Raw genomic sequence first — 23,310 nt, forward strand, 5'->3', positions numbered from 1 at the left:
GGTGAACAATAAAAGTGGAAGATGAAGAGGAGGGGATCAGGCAAACCTGGATCAACAAGGAGGTTATTTAAAAAGTTCAGAGATGAGGAGGTCCTGACCTAGGGAAATGGGAGTAAAAGTATATGTTTTATATACCCAAAACATAATAAATCTCAATAATCTTTTACTATATTATTTAAATATAGTCATTTTAGAGTAAAACTATAACCAGCTCTAAATGGACATCTAAAAATATTGCAGTCTATCCCTTATTTATGGCAGGTTTAATAAAATCATAAAAAAGTTTTGATTTATTATGACTGTTAAGATACAATATTTTAAATGGTATAAAATAAGAAAATAGCAACAATTACAACACTAATACGATGATTATTTTTATTTCTGCATATAAGTTTCTAACCCTTGTCTACATGCATGAATATTTTAACTAGTTGTAATTATGGCATATTTACCATTTGATATTAGGGTCTTTTTTTTTTACTTACTTTAAGATATTTCTAAATAATTTTCATAATTATCATTTATTTTAGTGGCTGCACAGTATTTTATATTACATATGTGCCATCATCTGCAAAGCCAATTCACAAATGTGGGACAGGGTTTTGTTTATATATATAAAGGAGAGATCCTATTGTAGATGACACTTACTGTCTATTTTTCTAGCATGTGGTCTTAGTCAAAGGTTTTTTTTTAATTTTATGTATTTTATTTTTGGCTGCGTTGGGTCTTCGTTGCTGCACGCAGGTTTTCTCTAGTTTTGGCGAGTGGGGGCTACTCTTTGTTGCGGTGCACGGGCTTCTCATTGTGGTGGCTTCTCTTGTTGCAGAGCAGGGGCTGTAGGTGCGTGGGCTTCAGTAGTTGTGGCATGCAGGCTCAGTAGTTGTGGCCCTTGGGCTGTAGAGCACAGGCTCAGTAGTTGTGGCACACGGGCTTAGTTGCTCCATGGCATGTGGGATCTTCCTGGAGCAGGGCTCGAACCCGTGTCCCCTACATTGGCAGGCGGATTCTCAACCACTGCACCACCAGGGAAGTCCCAGTCAAAGGTATTTTTAAGATTACATTTGAAAGTGTTATATGGAGAATAAGTGCATAATAGTGGAGTAAACCCACAAGTTATTTCATAATGGATTTTTAAAAACAAAAATATAGCACTTTAAACCATTTAGCTCAGCCCTCTTATATTTTCAGCATCTAGAATGCCATAGCAGAACATGAAAACCAAGAGGAGAAGTGGCTTTGTTCATATAGGAGATCAACCTGCTACTGTGCATATAATAATTCTAGTAAGCTCCATCCTGGCTTTGTAGATTAACAACCCTGAACCATCAGACAAGACCAGCCTATTTCTATAATTGTCCTAATTGCCTAACAAAATCCAGGAGCAAGTACTACAAGACTCTGGGACTAGCTTGTGAATGCAGGCTAACATTCCCAAATTGTGTCCTGTAAAACAGAAACATCAATAGGATGCTAGGAAAGACTGGGAAATGGTGAACTAAACAATTCAGACAAGTTTCCATAGTGCAGGATTTCTCAGAAACTTGATTATGCTAAAGTGCATTGAGGTTCTCCAAAAAGGGGATGAAATATGAAGTATTTTCCTAATTTTTAGGATGATGAAATTCATTATTCTCCATGGAGTATCTTGAAGAATATTTCTGTTTTGTAGAATATGATTTAGGAAATATAGGTAAAAACTGCGATGCACTCAAGAGCATTAAAATGATAAACTCTGGGGAGGAAAACCCTGCCTGTTCACTGACATGTAACTCAGTCCCAGGTGTTCACCAAGTCGGAACTCTGCAGCACAGACAACTGTCTCCACATCTGAATAGGGGACAAATGTAAGGCAACATTCCACATCCAGATCTGCCAACTTAAGTACCTCCTACTGTTACTTGGCCTGTCCTCTGGTACCACTGAATCTGATGATACTATAAAAATTCTCCTGAGATTTTGTGTGACTGTTTGCCTAGATGATATATTAATCTACTTCCTAGATATGCCCAGTGGCAATGCAACCACCTGCCTGGTGAGGACATTTTTGAACTCTCAGGACTCTACTTTCATACAGGTCCTCGTCCTCCCAGGATGCTGCCAAAGTTCTAGGTGTAGTAAAATCAGTCTCCTCAGAACATCAAAAATTACCCAGAGCTTCCTAGGATTTCTAGGGTACACTTAGTTACCAATTTCGGCAGAACAAGGAAAACATAGGGCACTGGAGACTGGTAGAATCAAAAGCCATTTATGCAAACAATAAGCAAAGGGGCATGGATTGTGAAAGGCAGAGTAAGAGAGGATGTTAAAGTTCCTTAGTGGAACTAACAGCCAGGAGATCAGCAGAAAATTAGGGCACCAGAGCAGGCTGAAGGCCAGAGCTCTATCCCTCCAATAAGGAAGGAACTCAGCAGTTCAGACAGCTTGGTACCTCAGACTAGGTATTTGATCTGCTTCTCTCTCTTTTAAGAGTCTGTCCCAAGCTGTGTACCACAGAGGGCAGAGAGGGAAATCTCACAACTGTTGGCTAAGGAATGAATCAGAGTGAATTCTCAGATGGCCTGAGTCACACAGTTATGAATAATGGCCTCAATTTCATCTTTAAAGACACTTTTCCAGACAATATTTAATTGTTGTTGGTAAAGCTCCATGATATATTCTGTATAAAGGTGATACTTTTAAAATAATGCTTTAAAACTGAAATTGTAAGAGACCACACATATTTCTAACAGAAACTACAGTAAAAGTAGTAAAGCTTACAAATAAATCCCTCAAACTTTATTAGTCAAAAGTTCTTATTAAAATAATAATTGTAATTCTTTACCACATGGCCAATATAAATAACTTCCTCTTTAATTTCAAAATCAGTCACTCTGAAACAAGGAAGAAAGTGCTCCTGGCAAAGTGTATCAAGGTCTTCAAGAGGTATAGTGTGGAAAGCATAGTAAATAGTAAATATAATTTTATACATTTAAATATTAAATTCTATAAATTTAAATATAAAATGTAATTTTATATCTTGAAATTTTAATTGTCTAGTTTTCTTATGACAGATTTTAAAGAATTAAGGTTCGGCAAATCTTTTTTTTTTTTTCTAGTAAGCCTAGACCATTTAGATCTCAGGTGATGTGAATGGAACCCTATGGAAAAAAGAAAAAGCTCCTCAGCTCCAAGGTCAGCGAGCACAGGAGTTAAAGGCAAGTGATTCAATACCACCTCCACAAAATCTAGCTGGTTTACCTTATGCAAATAATTTTAATCCTCTGAACCTCAAGGTTCTCATCTGTAAAATGAGGATAACAATGATACCTACTCCGTAGGGTAACTGTAAGGATTAAATGAAACAAAGCATGTAAAGTACTTAACATACGATGGCATACACTAAGTTACCCAGCAAAAGTCAGATGTCATTGGAGGCCCTTACCTGCTGGGGACCTGAAATTCGCAGATGGGAGTCTCTTATGGTGATGCATAAGAATATTTTACTTTCCATCTTTTATTAAAAAGGAATGTAGATTTTAAAGATTGAGAGACACTGATAGAATTTAAACTCCTGATTTTCTGGTGGTCCCTAAATTCTCGAACTTTCTTGCCATTTCTTGAACTTTCCTCCTATCACTAATAGTTTTTAATTTCACTGAATACACATTGTAATTAGCCTACATTCTAGAATAACACAGAAAGTTATCTTGGAATTCTTCCTTTTTGTCCAAGTTTCAACGCTTACAAGTTTCAAGACATAACATTATTACTTGAATATTCCTCATTTTCATCGCCTTTGTGTCATTCCAGGTCAGCCAAAAGAATTACTTTCCATAATGAAATCTATGTGCCTCCTTTATCTCACTCAAGAACAAGGTATATACACAGTAAGAAGGGTGTGGAACAGCCAAGATAAAAAACTTTCTCCAGCATCCTTACATTTGAGCCTGCATCAGTGAGCACAATAATTAAAACCTCCTAATGGCTTTTGTTTTTATCATATTTCAATTATGCAAATCTAAAAAAAATTTCCAATGGGCTCAAAAGTTCTCTCTGTAAAAGGTGACATTTTGAGGGATAAAATGGGCCTGATTTGTTTCTATAGTGGAAGTATGAATGACAAAGTCTATATAATTTTGTTTTTCTCTGTTTTAAGTTATGTAATGATGTAAAACTATTTCCAATCATGAGTCTTTTATGTCACATTTAGGAATTACTTGCCAGAATAGGAAACTCCTATCAATATGAAAAGCACCCATGTCAAAAGTGAAGTTAATAGTATTTGGAAATTTAGCTTAGAATGAGACCACAAAATTATCTATTTTTATATAAAATATATGCTTACAAGCATATATTTTAAAAAGCATACTTTATAAATACCACCATAATTAAAACTAATATATATGCCTTAAAAGGAGGGGAAACACATCTGCCTTCACTTTCTGGTTGACCTTTGAAAAAAAATTTATTTCTCAAAGATAACATTTAAGATCAAGTATAAAATCATTATTTTGTTTTAATTCATCTTGAAGTGACTGTTGGAAATAATAGTAAAAGTAAAAAATCCAAACTGAACAAGTTAGTCATGATGCCGTTACATTTAGAAATCACTCAACTTGAATCCCTTAGTTTATTCATTTACTGAAAGCATTTAATCTGTCTCTTTCTATGTATCCTACATAAAGATGAATATGATGGGATGCTTGTCCTTGAGAAGTTTATCACTTCATAAGAAGACAAATATGTAAGCAAAACATTATAGTCCAAAGTACTAAGTATAATATAAATAAATACATGTATGAATGGGAGTGCAGAAGAGTAAGTGGTTAGCAGACATAAAAGATTATCTCTTTCTTTTTTTCCTAAGGAAAGGAAAAGCCATATTAATATATTCACTGGATTCCAAACTAAACTGAGGAAATGAAATTTTGATTATAATAGTTTAATTAATATGGAAATTTACAGAACATCTACCTAGGTAAGTGCATCTCAGTAATTCCTGCGTGTTCTTTTTTTTTTTTTTTTTTTTGCGGTACGCGGGCCTCTCACTGCTGTGGCCTCTCCCGTTGCGGAGCACAAGCTCCGGACACGCAGGCCCAGCGGCCATGGCTCCGTGGCATGTGGGGTCTTCCCGGACCGGGGCACGAACCCGTGTCCCCCTCATCGGCAGGCGGACTCTCAACCACTGCGCCACCAGGGAAGCCCCCTGCGTGTTCTTAATTGAGATTTCCCTCAGTTCTTACCTGACTTCATTTAGCCTTTGGTGTTCTTTCCACCACACTTGCTTGTGTTGCTTTATTAGTGTCTGCTCTTTAGATATCTTTGAAGTCTGCACTGCTTTTCTGATCTAGATTTAAAGGGAAAAAAAGAGGAGCAATTTCCATGTCTTTTAAGTGTTTTCCACAATAAAAATGTTTAATCTGTAATTTCTAAGTTAAATACTTATTCTTTTTCAATCCTATTCGTGCATTTTCTAACATTAGCACCTTTCTAAAGAAAGGTGAAGTAATTCTATTTTCCATACATACAATAAATAACACCTTAATTCATCTAGCCCCAGAAAATCTGCAAGAGTATTCCATATATTTTCTTGCCTTTTTACACATCTTCCCTGCCAGGCATCATAGGCATCACTATTCCCATGTTACAGATGAGGACAGTGAAGTTCAGAGAGGTTAAAAGACTTGGTCAAGGACCATCAAACTCATAAACATCAGAATCACATAGAACCTCAGTGTTCATATTGGTTTTATGTGATCCTTCAGCAGTGGATGGTAAAGGGGCAATGGATAAGTTATTAGGAGGCCTGGCTTTAGTCTCAGCTTCAGTATCTACTAGAAATGTGACCTTGAACTGTATATACAATGTTAATCTTTCAACTCCATGACTTTGTAAATAAAAATTTAAATTAAAACTTAAATTTTAAATTTCAGGCAAATCTTTATTTGAAGGTACTAAACAAGGAAACAGTGAAAAATCAGGTAGCATTGAAACCCAAATTTTCAACTAAATTTAAATTTTTCCCAAATTTTATGACTTTTAAAAAATGCTTTTGGGTTTGTGTTGATAAGATATGTCAGGTCTGGGTCTGTTTACCTTAAGATCCATTCTTGGCCATTTTCCTTGTCTGCTCCACATCAGAGAGCAGCCTGTGTTTCTCAGACACCCCTAGCAAATGCCTTCCAGCTGGATTCAGCCAAAGGGAGACACTGGTAGTGGGAGACTGGAGGGAGGGAGGGAGGAAGGGAGAAGCCAAAGGATTACTCACTTCTCCTGCCTTCTCTCTCCAGAGGGGTCTCCACAAGCATCTGTAACTTCTCCATTGCTCCAACATTTCTTGACATTTCTATTATGGTTCTAACTATCTCTGGGTAACCTCAGCCTATGGGATGTACTACAACCTTGCTTTTTCTAAATGTCCCTCCAACCCAGGCAAGGCAATGACTCACTTCTGTTCTAATCCCTGTGTTGGTTCACAGTCCTCTGGCTTCTCAGCTCTATCACCTGTGTAACCATTTCCTGCATTAAAGACCCCTCTATTCTAAATCCTTAAGTGGTTAGACTCTGACTGACATGTACATGCTGAACTTGTGTATTTCATATTAATACTTTTAAACATCTATAAAAGTGTTCATCTGAAATCAGAAACTTGATGAAATATGCATATTTTATATTTTCCCTGTTACTAGAATACTTAGTACCCTGAAAGGCTTAACAGATCAATACTGAAGATGTAAAAACTTCAGAAGAGAAGTTCTAAAAAGACTCTTTAATGCTTGCTATTTCTAGCTGTCATTCACTGATTACCATAACCTTGAGTTTATCTTTCCACTGTTCTGGTTACTGATTCAAAATCAGGAGTATAAGAAAACAAAATAACCCAAACATTACTTAAAAAAACACAAAGTCAAAGTCAAATCTTTTCTTAAGAGTGCTACAATTATGAAATTTAGGAGAAAAGTACATTTAAGTCAGAACAGGAGGGACATCCCTGGTGGTACAGTGGTTAAGAATCCGCCTGCCATTGCAGGGGACATGGGTTCGATCCCTGGTCTGGGAAGATCCCACATGCCATGGAGCAACTAAGCCCCTGCACCACAACTCCTGTGGCTTGTGCTCTAGAGCCCGCAAGCCACAACTACTGAGCCCACGTGACACAACTACTGAAGCCCGCGTGCCTAGAGTCCGTGCTCTGCAACAAGAGAAGCCACCACAGTGAGAAGCACTCACACTGCAATGAAGAGTAGCCCAGATTTGCCACAACTAGAGAAAGCCCACACACAGCAATGAAGACCCAATGAAGCCAAAAGTAAATAAATAAAATAAATAAATGTATTAAATAAATAAGTCAGAACAGGACATTGCAGGAAAACATACAGCCATCTCTCTATTTCACAGAAAAAATAAAAGTACCTATGTAGTGTTTCTAAAATCAGACACTTGTGTTTGCTTGAAGAATGCCTAAAACTCATTCCAACTATTTACCATCTATAGTCTCTGAAGTTTGTTGCAGCAGGCACAACTTTTAAAATTAGATTTCTTTGACATATTTGGTCCATACTGTACAAAAAAATTAAAACACATTGGTGAAAGATGTAGACACATTTCTATAATTAAAAAAAAATCAATGCTGCTGCCTTTGATCCCAGGGAAAGACCAATTAAGTAGACTATAAAAGTGAAAATAAAGCTACAGTTTTTCACTAGACACTTCCAATATTTTGCAGAACATTCTGACTTTTTTGTAAATTCACTCATTGACTCTACTTCTATCTTTGGCCAAAATTTTTTTTAAAAATAAAGTTTTTAAACAAACAAGAAGATTTAAAATTGTATCTTTTTAATAGAGTAATTTCTAGGTGATTCCAATTCATTTTGTTGAGCAATAAGCCATTTGAAAGCAATATTTTAGGTGGATGATGATTTATGCAGAATGCTGATGAATTTAAAATTACAAAAGTAATACATTCGAAAGTAGTTTATTGTGATGAGCCAAGATAATAAAACCCTAAATAGGTACCCTGAAATACCGTGAAAGCCCTTTGGGCCAGATGATCCATCTTTAGATATAAACAACAGTAATTAGTGGACAATTTAAGTGTTGGTTACATGTGCCTATGTCAAAATTCATTGATGTGTTCACTTTAGATTTGCGTACTTCACTATATGTGAGTTATAACTCAATACAGAACTGAAGAAATAAAAAAATTTTTTAAACTCTACTAAGACGCAATTCCTCATCTATCTGGTTGGCAAAAACTCAAATATTTAACAAAACACTGTGTGAGGCTATGGGAAAACATGTTCTCTCTCTTACGTTGCTAGTGGGAATACAAAATGATGCAACCCTGGGTAGAAGGGAATTTGGAGTTTCATATGGATTTATCCTTTGACCTAGCAATCTTACCTATAGAAATCTATCTGAAAACTGTATTGGCCAAAGTATAAAAAGATAGGTGAACAAAGCTATTTACTGCAGCACTACTTATAATAGAAAAAGACAAGCACAGAGATTCTGTCAATAAGTGTTCTTACCAAAATAAATTGAACTTGAATCTGATCAAGTCTCCAGATATAACTACCAATTACTGGAAATACAAGAGATAGGAAAATATGTTTAATGACACCACCAGGATGTAATCAGCAAAATCCAGACTGTAAGAAAATATAAAGGATAAACACTACATTTTCTTCAAAAAATAAATTATAAAAATACAAGAGGATGGGGCTTCCCTGGTGGCACAGTGGTTAAGAATCCACCTGCCAATACAGGGGACATGGGTTCGAGTCCTGGTCCAGGAAGATCCCACATGGTGCGGAGCAACTAAGTCCCTGCACCATAACTACTGAGCCTGAGCTCTAGAGCCCGTGAACCACAACTACTGAAGCCCATGCGCCTAGAGCCCGTGCTCTGCAACAAGAGAAGCCACTGCAATGAGAAGACCGTGCACCGCAACAAAGAGTAGCCCCTGCTCACCACAACTAGAGAAAGTCTGCGCACAGCAACGAAGACCCAATGTGGCCAAAAATACATAAATAAAATGAAATAAATTTATATTAAAAAAAGGACACAAGAGGATGGAGGAGGAAACCTAAAAAAATAAAAATCAATTGTAATATATGGATATTATTTAGATACTAATTTGAATAAACTTTAAGAAAAAAATTTGGAGACAATCAGGGAAACTTAACACTGATAATTTGAAATTATTAAGAAATCATGAACATTTTAATAGTAATGGTATTGTAGGGTTTGGGGTTTTATAGCCCTAATCTTTTAGAGATACATGCTGAAATATTTATGGTGAATATTATGATGTTTGAGATTTCAAAATAATCTGGTGCAGAGGGAAGTCGTAGCTGGGAGTACAGAGGAAATAACGGCCAAGAGTTGTTCATAGCTGAAGCTGGATAATGTTACGTGGAGATTAATGATACCATTCACTCTAATTTTGCATATTCTTGCAATTTTCCATAATATAGTGTTTTAAAAAAAGAATTAGTAGATGGATTACTTGGGTTGGACAAGAAATATTCATTCTTGCTAAGCAAAGAAATTCAAATAAAAATAATTGTAAAGATCTCTTTTGTACTTAAACTGGGAATGAACAGTTAATATGTAATGTACCAAAAATTGGTCTCAATTTTCAGCCCACATCTACTATTTGGCCTCAGGTTCAGTCTCAGCCTTTGAAAGACTAGATTACTCAATGTGCACATCAGTGTCTCATCTGGCAACCCAGAATTTGTGAAGGATCAATAACACAGCAATTATATAGGTCACTATCACATCTAATCAGTATAACAATACCAGCAAAACGAATCAGGCAAGACTTCCTAATTTATTGTTAATTAAAAATACTTACTGTTAATTTCTTTTCAAATACAGCTAAGCATTCTAGATGTTACTTGAAGCAAAGATCTTCTTTCGTGCTTTTTAAAAAAATAATTAATTTATTTATTTTTGGCCGCGTTGTGTCTTCGTTGCTGCACGCGGGCTTTCTCTAGTTGCAGCAAGCGGAGGCTGCTCTTCGTCGCAGTGCACGGGCGTCTCATTGCAGTGGCTTCTCTAGTTGTGGAGCACAGGCTCTAGGCACGTGGGCTTCAGTAGTTGTGGCACACGGGCTCAGTAGCTGTGGCGCATGGGCTTATTTGCTCCGTGGCATGTGGGATCTTCCCAGACCAGGGATCGAACCCGTCTCCCCTGCATTGGCAGGCAGGTTCTTAACCACTGCACAACAAGGGAAGTCCTTCTTATGTGCTTTAAATGTTAACATTCTATCATTCAGCTTGAGTATGTTTACATTTAATATTGCCACAGTAAAGTGCCGTAGTAATAATGATTGTTAAAGCTGTTAATTTCATGTGCAAAAAAATGAGCATATTTAATTAGTAAAAAAAATTGGGAATTGACTGATAATACAAATACTAAGAGAGAATGTGTTAACTATGTAACATTAAGAATAAAATATTGGGCTTCCCTGGTGGCGCAGTGGTTGAGAGTCCGCCTGCCAATGCAGGGGACACGGGTTCGTGCCCCGGTCTGGGAAGATCCCACATGCTGCAGAGCGGCTGGGCCCGTGAGCCATGGCCGCTGAGCCTGCATGTCCGGAGCCTGTGCTCCACAACGGGAGAGGCCACAACAGTGAGAGGCCTGCGTACCGCAAAAAAAAAAAAAAAAAAAAAAAAAGAATAAAATATTATTCTTCAGTCAACACATATTTCATAAAATGTTAAACAATAGTATAAGAAAGGATAACAGAGACAATTTTATCATAATTCCAGTTGGTGTAGGCTGTTTGATATATTAGCATTCATAACATTAAACAAAATAAATTTTAAGAATTGTATTTAATTTTCAGCTATCTGATTCCATTTAAGCCATGTGTCTTTCAAGAAAAAGCCCTATTTAGGAATTGTTCACATCTTACAAGAATAAATTAAAAGCAAAATGTCAAGTTGATATCTCTAAATTAAATGAGATGGGAAGAGTCCAAAAATCATGAAAATGACATTCCCAATAAATCTTCCTCAAACTAGATACAATAAAAAATGAAGATTGTATAAAGGAAAGAAGACTATTTGAAAATGATGAGGTATCCAGGACACATTTTGTTCTCACTGACCAAATTCAAAACAACGGATATTACAAAAATGCTTTAAAAGGACAATTATTTATTATTATGAATCTATGGAGACTAAAAATGGAAGCAAAAAGCTTGTCAAAATGATTGCTACAGACTGTGAACCATTTTCAGTAGTTGATGGCAAGAGATTTTTTGAGATTTGCCAAGCTATGAATCCCAGGTACCAAGTTATTTCTAGAAAATATATAACTAAAAAGCTTCTTCATGAATGGTATTCTGTGAACAAAAAGGTTATTGATGTTATTTAAAATGTCAGTTGAGAGTGATCATCCATTTAACCTCATAAATGTATAACACAGTGACCAGAGAAGCAATATAGATAGCTGACAGTGCTAAGAAATTATTGTCCCTGAACTTAATGTCAAACTCAAAAAACCACATTAATAATTTAAAATTTTAAATATGTTTATTCTTTGATAGAAATCCTATCATCAAAGAGAAATTCACTTTGACCAAATATTGATTTTAACATTCAACGATTCCCCATTCATCCAAAATGTGCATCTGGATAGAGGAATAGATGGAGGGACAGATGGACAGACAGATGGATGAACAGATATATAGATAATATTTGGAATATATATATGAACATATATGTACAGTCAACCTTGAACAACACAGGTTTGAACTGCATGGGTCCACTTATACGTGCATTTTTTTCACTAAATACTACAGTATCACACAATCCGCTGGTTAAATCTGAGGATGTAGAGCCATAGATATAGAGCAACCTTGGATTCAGAGGGCTGACTAGGAGGGCTAACTATAAATTATACACAGATTTTCTTCCAATAGATGGTCAGCACCCCTAACCCTCGCATTGCTCAAGAGTCAACTGTACACATTCCAATACTGAAAAGGGTGTAGACAAAATGTTTGTAGTGGCAACTTTACTACAACAGTACTTTGGGAGAGAAGTAAAAAACATTCATGCTTTTTGGCCCAGACATCCCAATCACGGGAATTTATCCACATAAAGTGTCTATGCATGAAGATATTTACGGAAACATGATTTCCAATATCACAAACTTGGATACAACCTAAATATCCAACAATTGGAATGTGATAAGGTATGCATCTTTTTCTATTTGAAGTACTCATCACTCCTGTTTTTGTTCGGCTAATTCTTATTGTCCTTGAGCTTCCAATTACAATGTCACTTCCTTAGAAAAGCCTTCCCATCCAGTTAGGATCAAGTCCTGTTATTATACACCAGACAGCCTTTTTTATTGGAGTTTATACTTAATATAATTTTATTTCAGGGCTTATTTGATAAACACTGGCTTCTCTCCTCCCTCTCTCCTGCAAATAGTACACCCATGAGGGTAGGTGTTATATGTTGTTCACCATTATATATTCAAGGCACATAATTTATTATATGTATCAATACATATGTGTATAGATGGTATATATACAACAGATCAGCACAGAAGTCAGAAATATGAAAATAGTTTTATTAGGATGATAGTTATGTAAGTGATTTTGCCATAAAATTTCTTTGAATAACATTAAATTATTTTAAAGCTATATCTGAAACAAACAAATAATGCCCTACTTTTTAAGTGGTCTCCTTAGTTTGAGGGGACATAGCTCATGAATATATGGTAATTTCCCCAGAATAGGGTATCAAATGTGCCTTGAAATCATGAGAGTTGCCTTTTTAAAAAGATATTAACAATAAAAAGCTATGTAAAACTAATATAACACAAAAATATTAAATACACATGAAAGCTTGTAAATTGCTTAATATGTTGCTTTGCTAAACCAGATTTTTAAATTTAACCAAGCAATAAAAATGCTGTTTATAATGTACTCTATTATTTGCATAAGAGGGAAACATACTGCCTGAATAATCCTAAACCCATCCGTGGTCCTAAAATACTATGCACAATCACTTGCACATAAACCTCTTTCAAATCTAGTCGAGGCTCACCTCTGCTTAGATCAGGGCAAAAAGGGAATTTGAGAAAAGAGAGGCACCTGGGGGCATACTTTGTATGGTGTTGCAGAAGGAGCTTTAAATTAGATGATAATCCATCGCTAGCACATACTAGCAATTTTTATTTCGTTTAGATTATGTTAGAAATTGTTGAAAATTAATGAGATAGCTATCTTTCTAAAAATAAAGTTGAATTCAGGCCTCATGGGGTTGTTAAGAACATTAAATGAGTAATGCGTGTAGACTACATAGCACAGTGTCTGACAGCATTCAATAAATGTCGCTATTCACAGGGCTTCCCTGGTGGCGCAGTGGTTAAGAATCTGCCTGCCAGTGCAGGGGGACACGGGTTTGTGCCCTGGTTCAGGAAGATCCCACATGCCGTGGAGCAACTAAGCCTGTGCGCCACAACTACTGAGCCTGCGCTCTAGAGCCCACAAGTCATAACTACTGAGCCCTCAAGCCACAACTACTGAGCCTGTGTGCTGCAACTACTGAAGTCCATGCACCTAGAGCCTGTGTTCCATAACAAGAGAAGCCACCGCAATGAGAAGCCCGTGCACCGCAACGAAGAGTAGCCCCCGCTTGCCACAAATAAAGTGCACATACAGCAACGAAGACCCAACACAGCCAAAAAAATAAATAGGAAAAAAAAATGTTGCTATTCACTATTACCAATAGTTGGAAGATTCTAAAAACTATTTAGAATGTTATTTATTTTCACATTTCATTGTAACTACCATTTTACTTTCTAGCAATTCAATTTTCCAAAACTAGAAAACACACACACACACACACACACACACACACATACAACTTCTAACCTTTAGCTCCGTAGAGGCAGAAGCTAATTTTTTTGCTTCGGTTAATGCATGCAACTGTTGATAGTCTACTGGTTTATACTTGGTGCTTCTCATTTCATTTTTCATACGAAATACCAGATTACCTGTTTTTCATCAAAAACAGAAAATGACAAAGAAATAGTATTATGTTATTGGAAGTCAAAATAGAGTTATGGCAACATGTTGACTGCAGGTCTTATTTTTAAAGATTTTAAAGCAAATATGAGAAGTAATATATTGCAATATTCGTAGTATATTTGAACCTCAGTTTCTGGAAATTTAAAAAATATTACCACTATATTCCTTGCATAAAATTACTTCTAAAAGGGCATAAAAGGAATACTTCCATTTAAGTTAGTACATTGAGAATCTTAGAAAATTATATTGTCAAGTTACAAAGTGTGACCATTCTTTTTATTTAAAATGTATTAGTCATCAACTGTGAATATTTAAGTATCACATTCTTATGAATCAAATTAAGTAAATAGAATTTTTAAAGTCATAGCTGCATTTTTAACTTAGAAAAATTGATTTCAATTAAATACGAAAAAAGGTTGAAACTGAAACCTAAAAAATTTAATAGGCCAGATAAAATTTAAATGATACAAAATGTTTGGGCAGCCATTCTCCATCCAAGCATATAAAATATCCTAGTTTAGTTTGATCCTAACTATTTTGATAAAGTAAAACATAGGTAGAGGACACTCTAAGCCCAAGTAGTGTGAAGTATAAAAATTTGGGTAATTCAAGCATCATTGCCTCAATGATGTGAAAAATTCACCTGTGCGATGTAAGGCAATTAAGATTTATTAAGTATATCATGGATCACGCGACTGCAAGAAGCTTCCAAATGATTTAAGGACAAGCACAGGAAAGAATGGTTGGCCTGACTATTGTAAGGGAACTGGAGAAATCTTCAATGTGACCAAAAAATGAACCTTCCATTATTAAACTTTTGAAAATCAACATTCCAATTTTATATCACCAATAATCCACCATAAATCATACAACGGGCTTAGAAGTAGAAAAAATACCTGAGGTATCATTTTTCTCAACTGTCATGAATGGTCGGTCTCTTTTATCCATGTTTTCCATATCTGTCAAGGGAACAAAACAGAGCTAATAACATTTTACAATATAATTTTAAAAACTGTTTTAAAGATATGTTCATTGTAGTGATTTTTGAAATAAGGTCCAGGACCAGATGCCATAACTCCATGTATTTTATTAAAATTTGTTTCTCTTTGCTCCTAGAAGCCTCCTTCCATTAGTTTTTTCTCTTTGTGCTTTTCCTGATCTTGGTTTCTCCAACCAATCTCTTATCTCTTAGTTACCCTCTCTTGGATTGTCCCAGTGACTGGTAAATATTTTGTGATTAAAAAATTGTGTATGTTTTATCTTGAGATCTCGAGAGGAAACAAATACGTAAATTAAAGAATACATCAGCTAGCCAAATTACTTACTACTTCTCTTCAGCAATGCAGTACTTGTGGTGGATATGGGGATGTGCCATCCACTTCTAGAAAGCATTTGATGTTTACCTGTCACCAGCTTCAGGGTTGGACTCAGCTGCAGAGAACAGCCTCGCCCAAAGGCACACCATTCCTGGGGTAGCCTATACCCAATGACAGAGTGAGGCAAGGATGTAAAGACCCAGCAGTTTGGGCTTAATGCAGGTCACTCTGATGGGCAATATTTGCTCCAGAGTTCCCTTCGGGGTCGACCCACACTTTGTTGGACCAGCATTGAAACTGACTTTTATTTGCCCAATCTTGCTTCTCCCTTCTTCCTTTCATAGGTATGGATCCCTGATAAATATCTAGCACCCCAAACTCTGCCTCAGCATCTCCTTCCTAAGAACCCAACCTGAGCAGCACCAAGCTGAACTGACATCTTTTTATGGCACCCCCAGGGCAAGATACTAGTCAAGTGGTTCTTTAAATAACAGTACACATTTTTCATACATTTTCGTTCCATATCTACTAGGTTGAACTGATCGTGTCTAGTAGCCTTTGCAGTAACCTAAATCTTCTTAAATGGAAGAAAAAGTCACACAAGTCCATACTTTTCAGAAACTCTGCCAAGTTACCAAGAATCATGGAGATTGCTCACCAGCTTTAGGAATATAGGGATAAACCTCAGTGTGTAATTTCTATAGGGTCTCTTGTTTTAAGCCTTTGATAATACTGACAATCCTCATACCATCTGCTTTCTACTCATACCCATATCCTATCCATTAAGATTCTTTTTCACTCTGGAAGATTTTGCACATCTAATCTGTCCACCTGCACTGCCTCAAGCCCCCATCACCTCCAGCCCAGATGACAGAGGCATTCTTCTTTGTACCCTTACAGTGCATTCTCCAAACAGCAGCCCAAGTAACCTCTTAAAAGCTCTAATCTGACCTTGTTGAATCCCTTCAATTGTACCCATACCCTTTAAGATAGTATCCAAACTTCTTTAAATGGCCTATAAGGCCCTGGGTGATCTTGCCTTCAATCATCTCTCTACCCTCATCTCATTCACACATTCCAACCACACTGGTCTTTCTATTTCTCAAACATACCAAGTTCATTCTGCTTCAAGGCCTTCCCACTTGCAGTTCCCGCTGGTATTTAAGGTGAGGGCTTTGGTCATTTTGGCGACTTACTCAGTTTTCCTGGGACTTGCCCATGTATACAAGCTATTAAACTTTAATGTGATTTTCCCCTGTTAAACTGTCTCATGTCAATTTAATTATTAGAACAACCAGAAGAACCTAGAACAGTAGAGGAAAATTCTTCTTCCCCAACACTATATGGTTCAAACTTAACTATGATCTTGATGAAATAAAATTTATATCTGAGAGTAAGACAAAAAAAATTTAAACAAAATTTTCATCTGCCTGCTTGGGCCTCTTCCCTCCCCTTTAGAGTGTACTGTGCATCTGCATTAACCAGACCTCCTCAGGAGATCCCCTTTCTCCTTAATCCTTTAATGCGTTATGATGACCCACTATTAGCTTTGTAAGCACAGATCTGGATTGTGTAATCTGTCATTTGACTTATAACCCTTTGTCTCAGAAACTTATATAACTGGCTTTGACCTCTAACTGATGGAACAGCCCTCAGAGCTATCTGAAAGACTGTCTCCAGGTAATAATCTTCAGGATGGCTCAAATAAAATTGTCCATTTATTTCTAGATTGACGGAATTTTTTAACATATTTATTGGAGTATCATTGCTTTACAATGGTGTGTTAGTTTCTGCTTTATAACAAAGTGAATCAGCTATACATATACATATATCCCCATATCTCCTCCCTCTTGCTTCTCCTTCCCACCTTCCCTATCTCACCCCTCTAGGTGGTCACAAAGCACCGAGCTGATCTCCCTGTGCTATGTGGCTGCTTCCCACTAGCTATCAATTTTACATTTCATAGTGTATATATGTCCATACCACTCTCTCACTTCGTCCCAGCTTAGCCTTCCGCCTCCCCGTGTCCTCAAGTCCATTCTCAACGTCTGTGTCTTTATTCCTGTTCTGTCCCTAGGTTCCTCAAAACCATTTTTTTTTTTTTTAGATTCCATATATACATGTGTTAGTATACGGTATTTGATTTTCTCTTTCTGACTTACTTCACTCTGTATGACAGATTCTATGTCCATCCACCTCACTACAAATAACTCAATTTCATTTCCCTTTATGGCCGAGTAATATTTCACGGTATATATGTGCCACATCTTCTTTATCCATTCATCTGTCGATGGACACTTAGGTTGCTTACTTGTCCTGGCTCTTGTAAATAGAGCTGCAATGAACATTGTGGTACATGACCCTTTTTGAAGTGTAGTTTTCTCAGGGTATATGCCCAGTAGTGGGATTGCTGGGTCATATGGTAATTCTATTTTTAGTTTTTTAAGGAACCTCCATACTGTTCTCCATAGTGGCTGTATCAATTTATATTCCCACCAACAGTGCAGGAGGGTTCCCTTTTCCCCACACCCTCTCCAGCATTTATTGTTTGTAGATTTTCTGATCCTGGCCATTCTCAATGGTGTGAGATGATAACTCATTGTACTTTTGATTTGCATTTCTCTAATGATTAGTGATGTTGAGCATCCTTTCATGTGTTTTTTGGCCATCTGTATATCTTCTTTGGAGAAATGTCAACTTAGATCTTCTGCTCATTTTTGGATTGGATTTTTTGTTTGTTTGATATTAAGCTCCATGACCTGCTTGTATATTTTAGAGATTAATCCTTGGTCAGTTGCTTCATTTGCAAATATTTTCTCCCATTCTAAGGTTATCTTTTCCTCTTGTTTATGGTTTCCTTCGCTGTGCAAAACCTTTTAAGTTTCATTAGGTCACATTTGTTTATTTTTGCTTTTATTTCCATTTCTCTAGGAGGTGGGTCAAAAGGATCTTACTGTAATTTATGTCATAGAGTGTTCTGCCTATGTTTTCCTCTAAGAGTTTGATAGTGTCTGGCCTTACATTTAAGTCTTTAATCCACTTTGAGTTTATTTTTGTGTATGGTATAAGGGAGTTTATAATTTCAGTCTTCTACATGTAGCTGTCCAGTTTTCCCAGCACAACTTATTGAAGAGGCTGTCTTTTCTCCATTGTATATTCCTGCCTCCTTTATCAAAATTAAGGTGACCATATGTGCATGGGTTTATCTTTGGGCTTTCTATCCTATTCCACAGATCTATATTTCTGTTTTTGTGCCAGTATCATACTGTCTTGATTACTGTAGCTTTGTAGTATAACCCGAAGTCCAGGAGTCTGATTCCTAGAGCTCCATTTCTCTTTCTAAACATTGCTTTGGCTTTACAAAAAATTGTAAAGTTTTTTGTTCTGGTTCTGTGAAAAATGTCACTGGTAGTTTGATAGGGATTGCATTGGATCTGTAGATTGCTTTGGGTAGTATAGTCATTTTCACAGTGTTCATTCTTCCAAACCAAGAGCATGGTATATCTCTCCATTTGTTTGAATCATCCTTAATTTCTTTCATCAGTGTCTTATAGTTTTCTGCATACAGGTCTTTTGTCTCCATAGGTAGGTTTATTCCTAGGTATTTTATTCTTTTTGTTGCAGTGGTAAATGGGAGTGTTTCCTTAATTTCTCTTTCAGATTTTTCATCATTTGTGTATAGGAATTCAAGAGATTTCTATGCATTAATTTTGGATTCTGCTACTTTACCAAATTCATTGATTAGCTCTAGTAATTTTCTGGGAGCATCTTTAGGATTCTGTGTGTATAGTATCATGTCATCTGCAAACAATGACAGCTTTACTTCTTCTTTCCCAATTTAGATTCCTTTTATTTCTTTTTCTTCTCTGATTGCTGTGGCTAAAATTTCCAAAACTATGTTGAATAATAGTGGTGAGAGTGTGCAACCTTGTATTGCTCCTGATCTTAGTGGAAATGGTTTCAGTTTTTCACCATTGAGAATGATGTTGGCTGTGGGTTTGTCATATATGGCCTTGTCATATATGGCATTTATTATATTGAGGAAAGTTCCCTCTATGCCTACTTTCTGAAGGGTTTTTATCATAATGGGTGTTGAATTTTGTCAAAAGCTTTTTCTGCATCTCTTGAGATGATCATATGGTTTTTATCCTTCAATTTGTTAATATGGTGTATCACATTGACTGACTTGCATATATTGAAAAATCCTTGCATTCCTGGGATACACACCACTTGATCATGGTGCATGATCCTTTAAATGTGCTGTTGGATTCTGTTTGCTAGTATTTTGTTGAGGACTTTTGCATCTATGTTCATCAGTGATATTGGTCTGTAGTTTTCTTTCTTTGTGACATCTTTGCCTGGTTTTGGTATCAGGGTGATGGTGGCCTCTAGAATGACTTTGGGAGTGTTCCTCCCTCTGCTATACTTTGGAAGAGTTTGAGAAGGATAAGTGTTAGCTCTTCTCTAAATGTTTGATAGAATTTGCCTGTGAAGCCGTCTGTTCCTGGGCTTTGTTCATTGGAAGATTTTTAATCACAGTCTCAATATCAGTGCTTGTGATTTGTTTGTTTATATTTTCTATATCTTCCTGGTTCAGTCTCTGAAGGTTGTGCTTTTCTAAAAATTTGTCCATTTCTTCGAGGTTGTCCAATTTATTGGCATAGAGTTGCTTGTAGTAATCTCTCATGATCTTTCGTATTTCTGCAGTGTCAGTTGTTACTCCTCCTTTTTCATTTCTAATTTTGTTGATTTAAGTCTTCTACCTTTTTTTCTTGATGAGTCTGCCTAATGGTTTATCAATTTTCTTTATCTTCTCAAAGAAGCAGCTTTTAGTTTTATTGATCTTTGCTATTGTGTCCTTCATTTATTTTTCATTTATTTCTGATCTGATCTTTATGATTTCTTTCCTTCTGCTAACTTTGGAGGTTTTTTTTTGTTGTTGTTCTTCTTCTTTCCCTAATTGCTTTAGGTGTAAGGTTAGGTTCTTTATTTGAGATGTTTCTTGCTTCTTGAGGTAGGATTGTATTGCTATAAACTTCCCTCTTAGAACGGCTTTTGCTGCATACCATAGGTTTTGGGTCGTCGTGTATTCATTGTCATTTGTTTCTAGGTATTTTTTGATTTCTTCAGTGATCTCTTGGTTATTAAGTAGTGTATTGTTTAGTCTCCATGTGTCTGTATTTTTTTACAGATTTTTAAATGTAATTGATATCTAGTCTCATAGCGTGGTGGTTGGAAGATACTTGATACGATTCCAATTTTCTTAAATTTACCAAGGCTTGATTTGTGACCCAGGATATGATCTATCCTGGAGAATGTTCCATGAGCCCTGAGAAGAAAGTGTATTCTGTTGTTTTGGGATGGAATGTCCTATAAGTATCAATTAAGTCCATCTTGTTTAATGTATCATTTAAAGCTTGTGTTTCCTTATTTATTTTCATTTTGGATGATCTGTCCATTGGTGAAAGTGGGGTGTTAAAGTCCCCTACTATGATTGTGTTACTGTTGATTTCAACTTTTATGGCTGTTAGCATTTGCCTTATATACTGAGGTGCTCCTATTTTGGGTGCATAAATATTTACAATTGTTATATCTTCCTCTTGAATCGCTCCCTTGATCATTATATAGTGTCCTTCTTTGTCTCTTGTATTAGTCTTTATTTTAAAGTCTATTTTGTCTGATATGAGAAGTGCTACTCCAGGTTTCTTTTGATTTCCATTTACATGGAATATCCTTTTCCATCCCCTCACTTTCAGTCTGTATGTGTCCCTAGGTCTGAAGTGGGTGTCTTGTAGACAGCATATATATGCATCTTGCTTTTGTATCCATTCAGCCAGTCTATGTCTTTTGGTTGCAGCATTTAATCCATTTACATTTAAGGTAATTATCGATATGTATGTTCCTATTACCATTTTCTTAATTGTTTTGGGTTTGTTATTGTAGGTCTTTTCCTTCTTTTGTATTTCCTGCCTAGAGAAGTTCCTTTAGCATGTGTTGTAAAGCTGGGTTTTTTTGGTGCTGAATTCTTAGCTTTTGCTTGTCTTTAATAGTGTTAATTTCTCCGTCTAATCTGAATGAGATCTTTGCTGGGTAGAGTAATCTCGGTTGTAGGCTTTTCCTTTTCATCACTTTAAATATGTCCTGCCACTCCCTTCTGGCTTGCAGAGGTTCGGCTGAAAGATCAGCTGTTAACCTTATGGGAATTACCTTGTATGTTATTTGTCATTTTTCCCTTGCTGCTTTTAATACTTTTCCTTTGTATTTAATTGTGGATAGTTTGATTAATATGTGTCTTGTCATGTTTCTCCTTGAATTTATCCTGTATGGGATTCTCTGCACTTCCTGGACTTGATGGACTATTTCCTTTCCCATATTAGGGAAGTTTTCAACTATAATCTCTTCAAATATTTTCTTAGTCCCTTTCTTTTTCTCTTCTTCTTCTGGGACCCCTATAATTCGAATGTTGGTGCATTTAATGTTGTCCCAGAGGTCTCCAAGACTATCCTCAATTGTTTTCATTATTTTTTCTTTATTCTGCTCTGCAGTAGTTATTTCCACTATTTTATTTTCCAGGTCACTTATCCGTTCTTCTGGCTCAGTTATTCTGCTACTGATTCCTTCTAGAGAATTTTTAATTTCATTTATTTTGTTGTTCATCATTTTTTGTTTGCTCTTTAGTTCCTCTAGGTCCTTGTTAAATATTTCTTGTATTTTCTCCATTCTATTTCCAAGATTTTGGATTATTTTACTATCATTACTCTGAATTCTTTTCAGGTATACTGTTTATTTCCTCTTCATTTGTTTGGTCTGGTGGGTTTTTACCTTGCTCTTTCATCTGCTGTGTGTTTCTCTGTCTTCTCATTTTGCTTAACTTACTGTGTTTGGGGTCTACTTTTTGCAGGCCGCAGGTTCGTAGTTCCCATTGTTTTTGCTGTCTGCCCCCTGTGGCTACATTTGGCACAGTGGGTTGTGTGGGCTTCCTGATAGAGGGGACTAGTGCCTGTGTTCTGGTGGATGAGGCTGGAGCTTGTCTTTCCGGTGGGCAGGATTGAGTCTGGTGGTGTGTTTTGTGGTGTCTATGCCCTTATTATGATTTTGGGTGGCCTCTCTGCTAATGGGTTGTGATGTGTTCCTGTCTTGCTAGTTTTTTGGCATGGGGTGTCCAGCACTGGAGCTTGCTCGTCATTGAGGGTAGCTGGGTCTTAGCCTTGAGATGGAGATCTTGGGAGAGCTTTCACCATTTGATATTATGTGGATCCAGGAGGTCTCTGGTGGACCAATGTCCTGAACTTGGCTCTCCCACCTCTGAGGCACAGGCCTGACACCCAGCCAGAGCACCAAGATATTGTCAGCCACATGGATCAGAAGAAAAGGAAGAATAAACAAAAGAAAGAAAGAAAAAAATAAAATAAAATAAAATAAATAGTTATTAAAATAAAAAATAAGAAAATTCTTAAAAATAAAATAAATTAAAAATTAAAAAAAAATAAAGAAAGAGAGCAGCCAAACCAAAACACAAATGCACCAATGATAACAAGCGCTAAAAACTATACTAAAAAAAAAAACAAAACAAGAAAAATACTGGACAGACAGAACACTAGGACAAATGGCAAAAGCAAAGCTATACGGACAAAATCACCCAAGGAGGCATACAAATACACACTCACAAAAAGAGAAAAAGGAAAAATATATATACATCTATCTATCTATCAATATATAAAAGGGAAAAGAGCAACTAAATCAATAAAAAAATCTACCAATGATAATAAACTCTAAATAGTAAACTAAGATAAACATAAAAGCAGAAACTAGTCAGTCACATACAGCAAACCCCAAGTCTACAGTTGCTCCCAAAGTCCACCATCTCAATTTTGGGATGATTTGTTGTCTATTCAGGTATTCCACAGATGCAGGGTACATCAAGTTGATTGTGGAGATTTAATCTGCTGC

At 36.4% G+C, this 23,310-nt stretch overlaps 1 protein-coding gene across 1 annotated transcript in view; it reads right to left on the reverse strand.

Annotated features, from left to right (window-relative positions):
• The window catches only part of CCDC148 (coiled-coil domain containing 148), a 286,814-nt gene that overhangs the window by 175,217 nt on the left and 88,287 nt on the right, over window positions 1-23,310 (reverse strand). The window contains exons 2-4 of the mRNA XM_060106596.1: window positions 14,941-15,003; window positions 13,889-14,010; window positions 5,223-5,326 (exon numbers count right to left, since the gene is read on the reverse strand). Of these exons, the coding sequence (XP_059962579.1) occupies window positions 5,223-5,326; window positions 13,889-14,010; window positions 14,941-15,003 (289 nt within the window). The remainder of the gene's footprint in view (window positions 1-5,222; window positions 5,327-13,888; window positions 14,011-14,940; window positions 15,004-23,310) is intronic.

The sequence above is a fragment of the Mesoplodon densirostris genome, chromosome 8, assembly GCF_025265405.1.
Source record: "Mesoplodon densirostris isolate mMesDen1 chromosome 8, mMesDen1 primary haplotype, whole genome shotgun sequence".
Classification (NCBI taxonomy): Eukaryota; Metazoa; Chordata; class Mammalia; order Artiodactyla; family Ziphiidae; genus Mesoplodon; species Mesoplodon densirostris.